The following is a 15,530-nucleotide window of genomic DNA, read 5'->3' on the forward strand; positions in this document are numbered from 1 at the left end:
TGCTATACTAATCATTTTTCTCTTAACAAAGAACAAAACTATGTATTGGCATAGGCTTATGCCTCGCCATAATCATCGCTACTAATCATGGACCTGGAGTCAAGTACAACCCAAGCCAACCACGTAGATGGCCAGACAGTAGCGCCAGCTGCGCAATGAGCCATCCCCGACCTTAATCCAACTAGGGATGCCCCCGCACACGCACTCCAAAGTGGGTCTCGGAGAGCATAAAAAAAGGGACCTAATCCCACATCGAGAAATAAGTGCTCCACCTACCTCAATCTGGCTATATAAGGTTTAATCTCTCTCCTTATTAAGTAAGAAATTAATATTGACCTACTTCCACTCTGTCAACATATATGCAGTGTCTGACTTAGGCATTGGAGAGGCGAAGACCACCAAGGCGGAGTCTCTCTAACGCCGCATTATATCTTATTCGACAGGTAGAAGGGAAGATCAAGTGTTAAGCACGCAACAGACATCACACTAGGAAGCATGGAAATGCGGGGGAATGCGCGTTTTCCGTTTCCAAAGCGGAACCACTACGGAAACGCCCGGAAACGCGTTTCCAGAAAAATGTGTTTTGGAAACGAGGTGGAAACGCGAGTTTTTGAAAAAGGTGTTTTCGATACGTGAGTTTCCGATAAAATAAAGGGTTTTTATGTATTTGTTTTCTAAAAATGAAGTGGTAGACCTACATTTGTTGAATCAGATGACTCATTTCGACATATTTTTGACCTCCCGCCGAGTCGCCAACCCTCCCTCCCATACCTATATCTCACATTATATTTGTGTTATTTCTAATGTAGAACACTAAATTATTTAATTTATTTGAGACTTTGAGTTACTTAAACTAAAAATTTGTTATTATGTTTATTTTTTTAATATAATTTATATATATGATTTTTATTTCGACGTTTTCAAAACGTACCTGCTTCCTAAAAAATTTGTGTAACGCGTACACGTACCTGATTCCGTGCAGTCTAGTATATGCATAACAAAGGGATTATCTCAAGGAGGCAATCCACTACATTAACACTATGAAGCCTAATTCACTACATGCTTAGTGTTTACTTTCATTTTATGTGGGAGAATTTGAGTGAACAGATATGCGTCGCATGCCCTTAAATATGCATACTTTTAGACCAAGATCTAACATGTGATTAGAGAAATAAATTGATTTCTTTCGTGAACTGAAAAAGTTAGCCGATAAAAGAGTTGACCGATTGTCAGAATCCACGAAAAACATGCACTATTGTTTGAAAATTAATGACTATCTTTAATAGTTACAATATGCGTCACACGTAGCTTCATGCATTAAATACACGTAGCAGTCTGTTTCGTGTCAAAAATCGCTTATATACGCTCACAAGGATCAACAACATAGAAAATAACGAGAAAAAAAAGTGAAAGGAGAGCAATGGAAAGAGTGAGAATTGCCTGAAGATGAACCAAAATCGCAAAGATGGATAAGTAGCTGATCAAAATTAAGGTATGCTATATTCGGATCTCTTCATTTTCGTGTCTATAGCTATGCATACACTAAGATTAAGATACCAAAAATGGGGAAAAATTATGAAACAAATTAGATCTACAATGTTGAAAAACTCATCAAACATGATTATCTTCTGACTCTTCTCTGTCATTACCGATTCGTTGAAGATGGATTACTCACTTGGCAATGGATGAAGTGTGTTAAATTCATTGATCATATAGACTCACTTCTTGATATGAATTCGACGCTGAACCAAATTTCAATCAGCTCTATTTTTATGGTTGGTGAGATATCTCCTGAAGGTTTTTGATTTTCTTGAAGCTGAGAATTTGAATTATTGATGTGTCACCGGTCAAGCACAACTGTCTGCATGTCAAAAAAAAAAACCGTTACACTGAAGCAGCCAAAAATAGAAAACAACGACAAGACTAACGTCGCGAATGTTCATCCTAAATCAATTTGGGTCTTCTTGTTCTTCCATAATGTTTTCTTTCTCTAATTTTTTTCCAACAAAATTCTTTGATAAATTTGCTCAATTGAACTAAAATGAAATGATAATTAACTTAATCGTATTTTGTGGACGCATTCAAAGTTTAGCCAAAAACATCAATAAACCCATATGAACGCGTAAACACATTATTTGTCTATAACCTAAAACTCAATTCACAGTGTCAAAGCTTATTCCTCATCAAAGCCACATGTACTATATCTGTACGTTATAGCAATTCTCACAGGTGACAAATAAATTTCATACCATGACACATAACGCAACACATTGTTTTTGGTTCTCTTGCCATTCATGTTAATGCTTGTTTTGTTTTATTGCCTCATAGAAGTTTAAAAAAAAAATTATATTTGGGTGACACTTAGAAGCTCCAATGAGTCCAATCCACTTACATAATTGACTCATTAGAGACGAGGATAGTCGTAACTCTCAAAGTTTCACACTCAAACTTTGTTTCTTCGACATGCAACATCCCCATCAATATGTGACACACCGCAAACAAACAGTCGTATTTTGCAATATCTTATGTAGTCCATCAGCCTCATTGCACAATCCAACATTTTTGAGTCACTTTGACCTCGCAGAAAAACAAAGAAAAGAAACTTGAAGAAGAAAAGACAATTATTCGTTTTCTTTGTATTTTCTTGACTCCGGTGGAAATTAGGAATAAGTTTGCTCAGTTTAAGCCACAAACCCCTTCTCGATTTTTAATGTTTCCACATTCATGGGTTTTCTGTTCCTTCTATATTAGTTTTTCTCACATTTATGTGTGCGTTTTCTATGATTTAGAGGTGATGAGATTGTAGCTGTTTGGAGCCTCGAACAGATCATCAAACCCTATCTCCCCCCTCGATCTCATTGTCCAAATCGAAAAAAGAACCAATATCCCTATCTTCCCCCATTTTTTTTCTTCATCAACTGAGATAAGATCAAGTCCCATATTGGGGTTTCTTGATTCAAATTGGCTACATGCACCATGTTCTTACGTGAATGAACAAAGTGCTCTGGTTTGGAAAGACGACAATGAGCGGAGACGAAGTAGTGAAAGTTAAGAGGGACAAGCTTGAGGCATGCATGACATGCCCTATATGCAATGAGCTATTTAGAGAAGCCACAACTATTTCTGAATGTCTTCATACATGTAAGTCTTTCTTTCTTTCCATCTCTGCTCTTTTTGGATCTGATGTTCATGAATTGTGGCCATTTTGCTGATATGGGGATCTTTGTTTTTACGTAAAATTCATATTCTTTTTCTTGTTTTCTGATCTGGGTTTTATCGATATTTATGTTTTCATGATCTGGGCCATATTCAATTTCCACTGATGGGTAATGTGTAGTATTGGTTGACGTAACAAGTCTTATTATAACCGACGGAGCTTATGGTCGCTTGTTGGTGTTTGTAATCGTAATGATTAAAACTCTTTACTAGTATAAAATGTACTTAAGCTAATAAGCTTACATGCATCTTTACTCATTACTACTTTAAACTCTTGTTCTTCTTCCAATTTTCATTGAAGTAGATGGCTATCATCTACATTAGATGCCTTACAGCAATTCTGCTGTTGGTAATTTTTCTAATAAATCAACGCGGGTGACTTGTTCATTGAATTTCTGAAAACAGTTTGCAAGAGGTGTATATATGACAAAATCATCAATGATGATGCCGATAGATGTCCGGTATGCAAGACAGATTTAGGGGTTGCTCCATTGGAAAAGCTCAGGTAGTTGATCATCTACATTTCCTGTGTTTATAGATCTGCTAGGTGCTCAGAGAATGCATGAGCCGAGTTTATACCATGCCAGAAATATAGTGTTCAAATAACTGTTAAGCAGTCCTATTCAAGTTTTATATAATCAATTCTGACCTTTTTGCTGCTATCTTCTATTGAAACACTTCTTTGTTTGGTCAGTAAAAAGTATAATGGATATTTCATTCTCTAATGTTCTAGGTGCAGCAATAGAAACTTGTAACAAGCTTACACTTACATTTTTGGTACTGCAGCAGTTTTGTAATCTTATGACACATTTCTGGTCTAATGTGTATATTTATTTATTTATTTATTCTATTACTATTAGACTTTCCTCCTCATAGCTGTTAAATATCTAGCCTTCTTTGTGTATTTGTAGATATCATCAATTGTAACAGTATTTCCACCAGATGTGTGACTGAAAATTACGCTAAAAGGGCTAGACCATAGATGCATATAAATGTTGTGTTTCTTCAGTTCTGTAATTATTCTTCGGTTGGCAGGGCTGACAATAGTCTGGAAGACATAAGAGCGAAGCTCTTCCCATTTGGAAGTAAAAAAGTCTTGCATTCTGAAACAAGAAAAGCCAAGGAACCTGAAATTGATCTGCCCTCTATATCGTCACCAGGGAGAAGAAAGCAGAGATACCTCTCTTCATTAGGATTAAGCACACCTACAGTTACGACCAGGTGCTCTACTAGTGGAAGAAGGTATTTTACCAGAAAGAGTTCAGCTCTACATGAGAGTCATCTTTCAACTCAAGAAGAACCTGTTCCCGAACATGAAGATTTTCTGGAGAGGGTTAAATCAACCGAGAACCGTACAGAAGATGCAGCATATGTCGGACAGGTTAGCAAAAGGAAGAAAAATGATTTGATGGTTCTGCTGGTCATTTTATCGTAACTTACAATATGTTACATTATTTCTATTTTGTAGCAGACTGGTATTGAGAAGTTGTCTAAGAAAGACGAGGAGAGCAATGGCATCTTTAAAAAAGCACAGCCAAGTTGGATAACTGGTCTGAATGAAGCTGAAAGAGATGCTGCAAGAGTGCCAACAAAGCGAGTGTTCTTCAACCTCAACAATGAACCAGAAGAGCTTAAAACCTTTCATGAACATGGGAATATTGGTGTATCTGCTCCTGCACCATCAAGTTCACTACCAATTGCCAAAGGCCCAAGTGGCCGCAAGAGAAAAGCAGCATCAGAACCCCAAGAGTTACAAACTCCAGCACAACATATGGTATTCGACTCAAATAATGGAAGTGAACCAAGAATTAAACCAATCTGGTTCTCATTGGAAGCTTATCCCTGGTGAGTTTCTGTTCCTTTGGATTAAAGCATTAAAATCTTGATTCTTTTTGTTCCTCAAAACATATATGTCAAGTTTTACAATCTTGTAACTCGATGGTTGTAGGGAAGGATATGCACCCTTGCCACAGATACCTTCATGTTACTTGAGAGTCAAGTAAGTTTCATCAACCTTAATCCTTTCTGATATTGAAGTGTTAAGAGGGCTAGGCTTCACATTTTTGTCTGATCAATGCCTTATCCGTTGAACAATGTTTTCATTAACTTGTCATAAACTTTAGAATGCTGAAATCTTTTTATTTAAATGTTGCTGTACTTAAAGTCTAAAACTAAACTTTTGTTTTCCTCATTCTCTTTTGTTGCTGCAGTATGTTGAAATGTTTTTGTCCGTTTTGCCTATATGTTTCGGTTTTCACTTTTACATGATGTGCAGAAAACTGTATTCTTGTGTCCTTTAACCATAAAGACATAAAAGTTTTATGTCATAAAATTTAAATTCGTTTGACTGAGCTTGATGATCCAGTATATTTCAAACTCTGGGGATCAGTTTTGTAGTTTATATGTCTGGTAGAACATGTTCTTGCTTTTTTTTTCTCTGTTGATCTTTCATTGTTGAAAACCCCTGGATTTCATACTAATTAATTGTTTGGTCAGTGTGTTTGCTTGTTTTAAGGATTTATGTTGCTTGCTAAGTATGAACTGGTGATCAACCTGAAAATTCTCTCTTCGAATCTTCTGTAAAATTGGCAGTGTCTGGTGTAATTTTATTTTTGTTTGTATAGTCTGTTTCCTAAATGAATTTGTTTATTCAAATGTCTCAGAGATGGTAACTTACCCAGTTCTTTCATAAAAAAGTATCTCGTGAAAAAGCTGAATCTTCACAGCGAGGCAGAGGTAAAATCATCTACTCCCTTCTTGAGTTAGTGAAGTTGCATGTGTAACCCATCTATTTATGATAGTGAATGCATGGTAGGTTCATTTAGATTAGGTTTCTGTTAATCTGTATCTGTTGTTTTTACCACAACTGACTTCAGAAGTTGGATTCTATGTGGAAAAATAATACCTTTCTTGGGATTCTAATGATAACTCAAGGACCTATGCTTGCAACGCTAGAATTGTGTACTGTTGTTTCTGATAGTAAGAAAGTTGAGATTTCTGTAGTGAAAACCAAGTATAGTTGATTTGTTTTATCAGTGTTGCTCCACATTTCTGAGTTGGTAGGAATTGGCGACGTGATATTATCTCAGCACGAAGTTGATGACATTGTTCACTTCATTTCCGATACAGGTGGAGATTTTATTGTGGGGTCGTCCAATACATCCCACATTGCTGCTGCATCACTTGGTGGATTTATGGTTACAGAAAATACCAGCATCACATAAAATAGAAACCTCAGTAGGCAGCTCGGCGAAGGAGTATGTGATGGTTATAACTTACTGTCGAAAAGTGCTACACCGCTGGTAGAGTATTAAAGCAATAGGAGACTTGTTTAAGCGGCCTGCATGAATGCAGTGGTGTTGAAAGTGATCAAAGTTCCGGCAGTTTTAGCATGCATATGGATTTTGAGTTTCATTTCTTCTTTCTTTTCACCCCTGCAAGCATACAATGGTTTGCTTACGGTGTGGTGTTTCCGGCACTATATAGAACTGTTCTGTGGAAAGATGAGAAATTGTGAAAATGTGGCTTGTTCAAGTTATGACTGCAGCATCAGTAATTAATAGTAGATTCTGTCGAGCTCATTTCTTTTAAACGTCATTAATACATTGATATAGCTAAGAAATTAGAATAATATAAATAGAGAGTTGTCTGCACTCTGCATTGCTTTGCTGAATTTTGAATTTTCCATTTAGTTTTAGCCAAAAGATGTGCCTGTTCAAGTTATGAATACACTTTTAGCATCCGTAGAATTTGCAAAGGATACAGCATTTCTGTAATGTTTCTATACCCTCAATACATAGGCAAGCTTCAATAACCAACAGGAGAGTTTTGTATGCAAGCTAATTTGAAACCGGTCAGTCTCACACCGTTCACACAAACTGACGACTTTTCTTAAATTTCCATTAAAATCAGATAGCAATCAAGGCATACACCACTTAAGAATATTAGCACCGCAGACATGATCACTACAAAATTGCAGTTGCAATGTGTCCTGTTTGCTCCACATTTACGATTTGCCATGAGAGAACAATGGTATATACAAGTTTCTGCCTATAGCACTAAAAACGAACATGATTGAATAGGCAAACAAATCTGAGAAAGATGTCTACACAGTCGCAGACTCCAGAAGCTAACGTCAGAAATTTGTTCATTAAAAGTATATCTGCATGACTGCATCCAACCAAGGTACCTGCTCGTAGAAAGAAGAAATGCTGTCATCTGCATGCATACAGGAGAAACTACATATGTACCCTTATCAAAGGACATAAGACTTTAAGTGTATGATAGGAACATTCAGTGGGGAGTAATAGCAATAGTAAGAACCACACTTCAGCATAACAGAGTTACCATTTAATAACTAAAAGCCACAGTAAGATGAAAATTTCAATAAATTTTGTGTTTTCACCAATTAAGGGTATTTATCTAGTATCTACCTATCCCTACACATGTCATTCCTAGGCACTGGTGAAGATGCCTTCCTTATGAATCAAGTCTGAACATTACAAGGTAGGTGTCTATATGTTTTCAAACAAAACATAAGCATCCCTAAGTAAACATGAAGATGCTTACTTTAGCTGTACAAGCCACTCGCATTGATTTAATCTGTAAGTCCTGACAGCTAATATCAATGTTTTATAAAACTTGGGTTCATGTTTCAGAAAGCAGATATTGATAAAACATTCCACAAACAAAGGAGGCAATGCAGTGTTACTCACTCTGATCAAGGGATGTTTCAGACTAAAGCACAAAGAGATGATACAAGATTGCATGGAAATGATTAAATAACAGAAACTCTAAGCTCTGAAATGAATGTGACCAAATGTGGAAAAAAAAGATAAAATAAAATTTCCTAATATGGTATAAAAAAATTAAAACATCTGCTAGTTCCTAATTTCCTATATAACGAGTATCATGACAAGAACCCCGGAGAATGAATTTCGAAAACTGATAAATTTTGAATTAAGAATACCAAAAACAGAAATTAATTTGGCAGCTGCAGCAACATGGTTGGAAGGTGATGCCAAGTACCAACTTTGGCTCTAACCATCATCCATAGCTACACTTACTCTAGCCCACTCAAACAAAAAGGTTATGCAACAAAAAAAAATTCACGCTTGACAACTAACACTCTTACACTCCATTCTGAATTTAGAGCTTAAAATACGCAAACAACAATGTAGATCAGATTCAAAATTCATCAAAAAAAAAATGAACCACATGATCATTCTAAACACAGTTCCTAGAAGTAAAGGTACAAACCACGTAATAGTTACAAAATTGCTCAATGATTCATAACAAAAGCACCCATCACATGTGCAGGTGCTGGTTAAACACTTTCTCAGTAAGTAGCAAACATAACTCAACCAAGGACATTGCAAACATTTACACACGGCAGCTGTTAAAACATCATAGTCTCGAAAACAAATGTTCTATTAATGTTCTTATACTAATCTTCGACAAACAATCATTAACCTCTCAAGTTCTCTACATGATCCATACTACAACAATCCACATTACACTTCTAAACTCGATAAACTACATCTATGCTAGTCACATTACCAACCACACAAAGAATCAAACTTTTTGCAAACTCATCGAAACCAAAACTCACCATTTTCACATAATGGTGTAGTTCCCATGCGAATCAGGATCATCCTCCGAAAGCAGAGCCCCATAAGGCGACTCCTTATCCTCCATCACAAGATCCTCCGTGCCCCTAAACACCGCATGAACCCCAACCAAAACGACCCCAACCGCCCCGGAAACGACGACGTTTAGCCACACGTGCGTCAGCACCAGCGCCACCACCGTCACCACTCCCAGAACCGCCATCACGACCCGCTCCGGGACCGGGAGCCCGAAGACCTCCAAGTCGTCCTCGCGGGAGAAGTAGAGGAGGACCCAGGCGGCGAAGACGGCGAGGAAGACGAGGAGGGAGAGAGGGTGGTAGACGAGGCTGAGGAAGAGGACGACCAAGACGGCCATGGCGTAGTTTGACCGGAAATGGGTCAAGTTCTGGAGGAGCCGGGTCGTGGATTCGGAGGAGTTTGGGGGGAGGCTGAGGGCGGAGAGGTCGAAGAATTCGGACCAGGGGCGGTGGGCGGACATGGCCGATTGGCCGGCTTCTTTGAACCGGGTCATGATTCCGGCGGACATTCTGGGTGTAAAGATTGGATTTTGGGGTGTGGAGAGCGGGAAAGATTTGATTTTGGTGTGGAGAAATGAGATGGGTGATTGTCAAGATTTGATTTTGGGGGAAGAAATGAGAGTTTTGGGGGGTTTTCTTTGGTTTCTATGTCAGAGTGGTGATGTTGAGAACTCCGTTGAACTTCAAGTAAGGTCGTAAAACTCCGTTGAACTTCGATGGGGAAGGTTTGACGAGTTTGGAGTGTTAATGTGTTATTATAGATCTCCACTATTATAATTGAAAGTCGGACACAGTTTCACTAAATTTACAAATTTTCTATAATACTTATGTCAAGACAAAAAAAAATTATGAGAAACAAAAACCCGGAAGAGGTAGTATGATAAAACCAATGAATAAAATTTCGACGAGAACAGAAATATCGAAAATATATAAAAATTAAAAAATAATTAAGTAAATTGATGGAAATTTATATAAAAATATGTAAATTTTGAATGATATTTTGAGAAATGTTTATTTGATTAATTATCTACTATATGTCATAAAAATTATTATATAACTATTAGTTTATAGTGAGTTATAGTAATTTGAGCTGAAATAATCGTCCAGTATTATTAAAAATCTACTTAAAATATATATATATTGTGAGCATGTTTTCCCAAAGGGAGGCTAGCTTATCACGCTTTATTTACATATAATACATTAAACATGAAATTACATGAGTGATTTAGAACCACATAAAGGATTTATGAAGTACATCACTATTTTCATCATGTCTTTGAGTAAAATCTTGAGTATATTACGAATAATAGTCATTAAATGATACATCCCCTTTCTAATTTTGTATATACTAATTTATATGTCAACCATAGGGGTAATGGGTGATTGACTATGGGTTGTGGTTGTGGTACTGGTACTTCCCGTTTTGGATCAAACATTTCTCAACTTTAACAATAACCATAACTTTGTGAAAATTGTGTTCATATGCTTTCACTTGATTGCATCTCATTAGAGAATAAATATAGTGGATAAGACATGTTGAATTTTCCCCATAAGGGTAAGGTCTATCATTGCTTCCTCCTAGACCAAAGGGGTTCGATTTCCCTCAACAACTAGTTCGGTTTTATTTCAATTTTAGGTGAATGTTGAGACATGGAATGCAATATATAGTAAAAAGGCATATATAACAATAAGTTGGTGTAATATAGTTGACTATAACTTTGTGCTTGCAAAATGATGGATCAGAGGTTCGATTATCCTAACCAATAATTTTTTATTTTATTTGAAGTTGGCTTGACACGTGACGATATTATGAAAATATTAGAAAATTTCGAAAGTTTCCAGATATATCAAGAAATATCGAAAAATTTCATCGAACAATGCTTGGTATGTAACGGATATATCCATATGCCGAAAAATAGAAACTTTCGCGGAAATATCGAGGAAATTATGGATATTTTCAGTCCTTGGGTAAAACACACAGTAAAGAAAAAACATATTAGAGAATTATAATGGGAACGTGAGATACTGAATTCGACTCTGAGAGCTTGGTGTGAAATGAAAAACTGCCACACACCACCAGAGAACGAGGGAGGCGAAAGGAATGGCATGATGTTAAAGGTTATCGGAGTTGATATGGGTTCCTTTTAAAATGAGGTTTCGTACCGAGAATCAACCAAATTCAAAATCTCTCTATTTACCAAGGTGAGGTTGCAAAATTCTATTTGAGAATTAAGTGTTTAATATCTATCAATTTGATTGTTGATGTTTGGTATTCAGGGTTTTCTTTCAATTTCTTAGGGAAAACAATTGCCCGCCGGTGTTGTTAGGGAGAGTTTATGCTTATCGCCGTGAAACGGGTCTCGCGATTCCGTTTGAAATTCATTGTTATGGTTTCTCTTTGAAAGTAATTTGTATGTTATTCATTGTTATTAGATAAACGTTGTTTGATAATCAGAGTTATGCTAGATGAAACTTTAAGAAATGGGTGAGTTGGAACATAAATTAGTTACAGCTATGATCACTAGATCTCTATAGTTTCCTCATTTGTGTTTTGTTATGCACGTCTCTTGGCGGTAATCTGCTCTGACAGAATATGGTTTATGGTTTTTCAGAATGAATATCATTTTATTCTCTTAATTTAGGTTGTACCTATTGAACACATGTATGCTTATAGGTTTCTGTTTTATGTTGATCAATTACACACATGTATGCTTATAGGTTTCTGTTTTATGTTGATCAATCACACACATGTATGCTTATAGGTTTCTGTTTTATGTTGATCAATTACACACATGTATGCTTATAGGTTTCTGTTTTATGTTGATCAATTACGTAAGTGTGAAAGCTAACTTTTATATAGAGACATATAGTTCAAGATTAGAGTTTGTTGCATAATGATTATCCTAATGTCTTCTTTCCTCTTAGATCAATGAGTGAATCAAATGTACAATACTATCATTACACATTTATACAAATCAGCATAATGGTTAAGATGCTCCTACCTTTTACATATTAGAAAATTATTCACTTAAGGTGATCATTTATTCACTTAAGGTGAGACTGAGTAAATGTATTAGAGTCATTTTATGATTCTGTTTTTGATTGATTTTGGGTGTTTCATTGTTATAGTTTCTCTTTGAAGGTTTTCTATGTGTTACTCTTGGTTATTGGATATAAATGTTGTTTGATGATCATAGTTGCGTTGAAGACTAGATGAAATTTTAAGGAATGGGTGAGTTCTACTAACTAAATCTCTATAGATTTCTTTTACTTCAGTTGTGGTTTGTCATGCATCAGCTTCTTATTTTTATCGTCAATATTGTTCTTTGTAGCCAATGAAGGTTGTAGGTCAGTAGGTCGGCCTAATCTTGGCTAAAAGAGAATGGATACTTGTCTTTCATTACAACCACTTTGTAATCTAATTTTGTTTATTATTGTGCTAAGACAGAAGTGGCTTATGATTTTTTAGAATGAATTTCAGTTTATTCTCTCAATTTAGGTTATTAGTCATTTTATAAATTTAAAGTTTATGGATAGAAGATAATAAATATAAGCATTCCTATTGTACACTTCAAATTTAGCATGCTTCTTTATTCTAATTATGTTGAATAAACTAGATGTTAGAGTGTATCTCTTCCATTTCTGTAGTTATTACGAGTGCATTGCTCTAACCCAGACTATATGGCTTTTTTTTTTGTCTCAACTATCAATTACAACCTTAATATCCGATCCAATGAAAATTTGAATTTTACAACGTTGAAGTAATTTTAATTTGGCTTAGTGATGCAACGTCAGGCTAGGATTGCACAATAACTCACTAAACAGAAGAAATTCTGACATATATAAAACCGTGTAAATGTGAGATGTACCCTTTCCGGAAGTTCTTCTGTCATTTTGATGAGGATAGTAAAAGACCAAATTATAGAATAATGAAACGATGACACATTAGTTGAGGAAAAGGTATTTTGTTCTGAACAATAAGACTAAACGAATTTTGTTACCCTAAACAATTCCGAGAAAATATGTACATCTTCTTCTACGGTGGTAAAGACAACGAATGGATTCAGCAATTCACAGAGAAAGCAACTGCCCTCGCAAACGATCCCGTTTTGAAGGAAGCAAAGATCCACCTAGAGTTGGTATTGGTCGGAAAAGGCACCAAAGGAGAAGATGACCACGGCATTCTAGGTCGCTTCTGGATCTGCGTAGAAAGCCTTTTCTTCACCAAAGGCCATGGGGATTTGGTCAGTCAAGAAATCCAAAAGCTTCTGTCTTACAAAAACGAAAGCGGATGGGCAGTGCTTAGCAAAGGACCGACTACGTTGGTCACAGGTCATGGTACCGCGGTATTGAAGGTGGTAGAGGAATTTGAGAAATGGAAGGAGCAAGTCAAGGAGAAGGGATTTGAGTTTTGTTTCAAGGCTTATTATGGGAAGATAAGTCTGGCTAGTCGACCTTGCTGCCGTCTGGACATTCCGGGGTCTTCCGGAAAGATTCCAGAGTTGATGAAGTGTCCTTACTGCCACCGTAGTATGGAGACTTTCATCAGTTACAAGTGTTGCCACATTGATGGTCCTACTGCACATCACTAAGCGCTGGCTTTGTTGGTGTTTTCGATCAATCCTTCAGTACGTACGTAATTAATGATGGACTCTATTATGTTATATTTTACTTCTGCAAGATTAAGTAAGGGGATATGGCAGATGCATTGTGATGCTCTGGTATAACCCAGGCTTATGATTTGAATTTTCAAGCTACGTCTACTATGTAAATTGGGATTTTCATTCTGTACGTTTTGAATTAAATAAAACCGATTGTGGAATTAATTTAGGATTCTGCTTGTTTTATTATAAAACCAATTCTTTAGAAATATACTTGATGGCCCCAAGCAATTCATTACGTTTGCATTGGAAAAAGCCTCAAAAAGGTTTAATTTTTTAACCTAAAAAAAACAATTCTTTAGAAACTTGACGCTTACAAATCGATGTCTTCCTCAACCAAAACACCTCTGCCAAATCCCTCACATTTTGTCCGACGTGGTTGTTGTGTTCGTAACCTTCCGTTCACCGTTGTCGGTCATAGACTAAGAGTACGTCTAAGCCTCAGACGGCAGAAATGGGCCCAGAAAGCCCGAGTGGACGACGAAGATTCATATGTTCTCTGTTGGAATCCATGCATGCATACACGTGACTTGACGCACGTACAAATTGTGTTAGGATTATATATATTTTGAGCACTTCTAAGTAAGCCATAATATGGTGCTAAAAGGTTACGTGACATGTCACATAACCTTGTTAAATCAGTAATTAAAATAGTCATAAAATGTCATTTTTAAATAAAAATAATTATATTCTTATTTAATATTTATTTATTATTTTAAATTAAGAAATATTTTCATTAAAAAAAGGAAATATTTTCATGGACATAATTCGGATACCATATTTTATAAATAGAAATTAAAGCCCAGACAATTTAGTTACCTTATTACATTTATTCGAACATTATTTTACGTGATTTTTTCAAAAAGTTATCTTACAAGTGATGAAAAACAACATTTTTATGACAATTTATTAGATTTTATGGGACATGTAAGGTAACAAATTATTATTTTTCCATGAAAATTAATATTGGTCGACAATTATCATATATATATATATATTTATTTTAAAATATATTTTTCGCTCATACACATCTATATTTTTCACGAATGAAATAATTTTATTTTGAAAATAAGTTTTACGCGCCCGCGCCCGCGCGCGCACACACACACACACACACACACATATATATATAAGCATACTTTTGTAAAATATACAAAAAAATTAATTACATTTTGAAAGCATTATAATAATGAAAAAATAAGAATAAATGATAAAGAAAAATTATATTTTTATAATATTTTAGAGTCGTTGAATTAACATGAATAAGATTGTTTTTTATTTAAAAATGACATTTTATGACTATTTTAATTATTGACGTGTCAAAATTATGTGACATATCACATAAGATTGTGGCGCCGAATCTAATATGACGCTAAAATATTTTCCATATATTATCTATGCTATGTATTATATGTATTGTTATAATTGCAGTATACTTCTCGTAGGGCTGAGCCCATATTAATTAGTAGGAAGAACAAGGCATGTCGGCCCAGTCTAATGGATAGTTATCATCTATCAGTTATGCAGTTCACAGAGTCAGAGGTAGTTAGCATTGCTTCTCTATATTTATGTAATCTATGCATTTATATTAGACGATGATGAATGAAGAACAATCTTAGTAGTAGTATTCTTTATCTTTTTAGAAGTAGTTAATCTTCATCCCAACATCTCATGGCTCCTGGTAGAAATCACCAAACCAACAATACAAATAATACATAGCCTAGATAATATATATGATCCTAACAGATTGCTATGACTCCTATGAGGAAGGGAACAAGAAGTAGGGCTTGGAATTTACCCTTGGCCCCTTGCCAATAATTGACTTTTTCAGATGAATAAAACAAGTAAAGAAAATGTTCTTAAGTCGAAGAGATTAACTGCATATAAAGAGTAATAAGATCGATCAGCCTATATATTAGGGAATTTAAATTTCCAATTAATTGTTTGCAACACCCCGCAGGTTAGATTTGATTCTACCCCATGAGTTCTGACCATTTAAAAACAAT

The 15,530-nt window shown here is 35.6% G+C and overlaps 2 protein-coding genes across 2 annotated transcripts; one reads left to right on the plus strand and one right to left on the minus strand.

Moving 5' to 3' along the window:
- The first annotated feature begins 3,023 nt into the window (after positions 1-3,023).
- LOC126790013 (E3 ubiquitin protein ligase DRIP2-like) lies at positions 3,024-6,522 on the plus strand. Its single transcript, XM_050516136.1, has 7 exons — positions 3,024-3,141; positions 3,622-3,721; positions 4,252-4,597; positions 4,688-5,061; positions 5,165-5,215; positions 5,880-5,952; positions 6,346-6,522. Exons 1-7 carry the CDS (start codon positions 3,024-3,026, stop codon positions 6,520-6,522), a joined length of 1,239 nt encoding a protein of 412 aa, XP_050372093.1.
- A 562-nt stretch (positions 6,523-7,084) lies between these two features.
- LOC126790023 (PRA1 family protein D-like) lies at positions 7,085-9,552 on the minus strand. The gene is made up of 2 exons (XM_050516148.1): positions 8,828-9,552; positions 7,085-7,405 (listed from the first exon to the last, which is right to left on the minus strand). The coding sequence occupies exon 1, from the start codon at positions 9,370-9,372 to the stop codon at positions 8,833-8,835; it is 540 nt and encodes a 179-aa protein (XP_050372105.1). The 5' UTR covers positions 9,373-9,552; the 3' UTR covers positions 7,085-7,405; positions 8,828-8,832.
- Positions 9,553-15,530: the final 5,978 nt, after the last annotated feature.

This window comes from Argentina anserina, chromosome 4 (assembly GCF_933775445.1).
Source record: "Argentina anserina chromosome 4, drPotAnse1.1, whole genome shotgun sequence".
Lineage (NCBI taxonomy): Eukaryota > Viridiplantae > Streptophyta > Magnoliopsida > Rosales > Rosaceae > Argentina > Argentina anserina.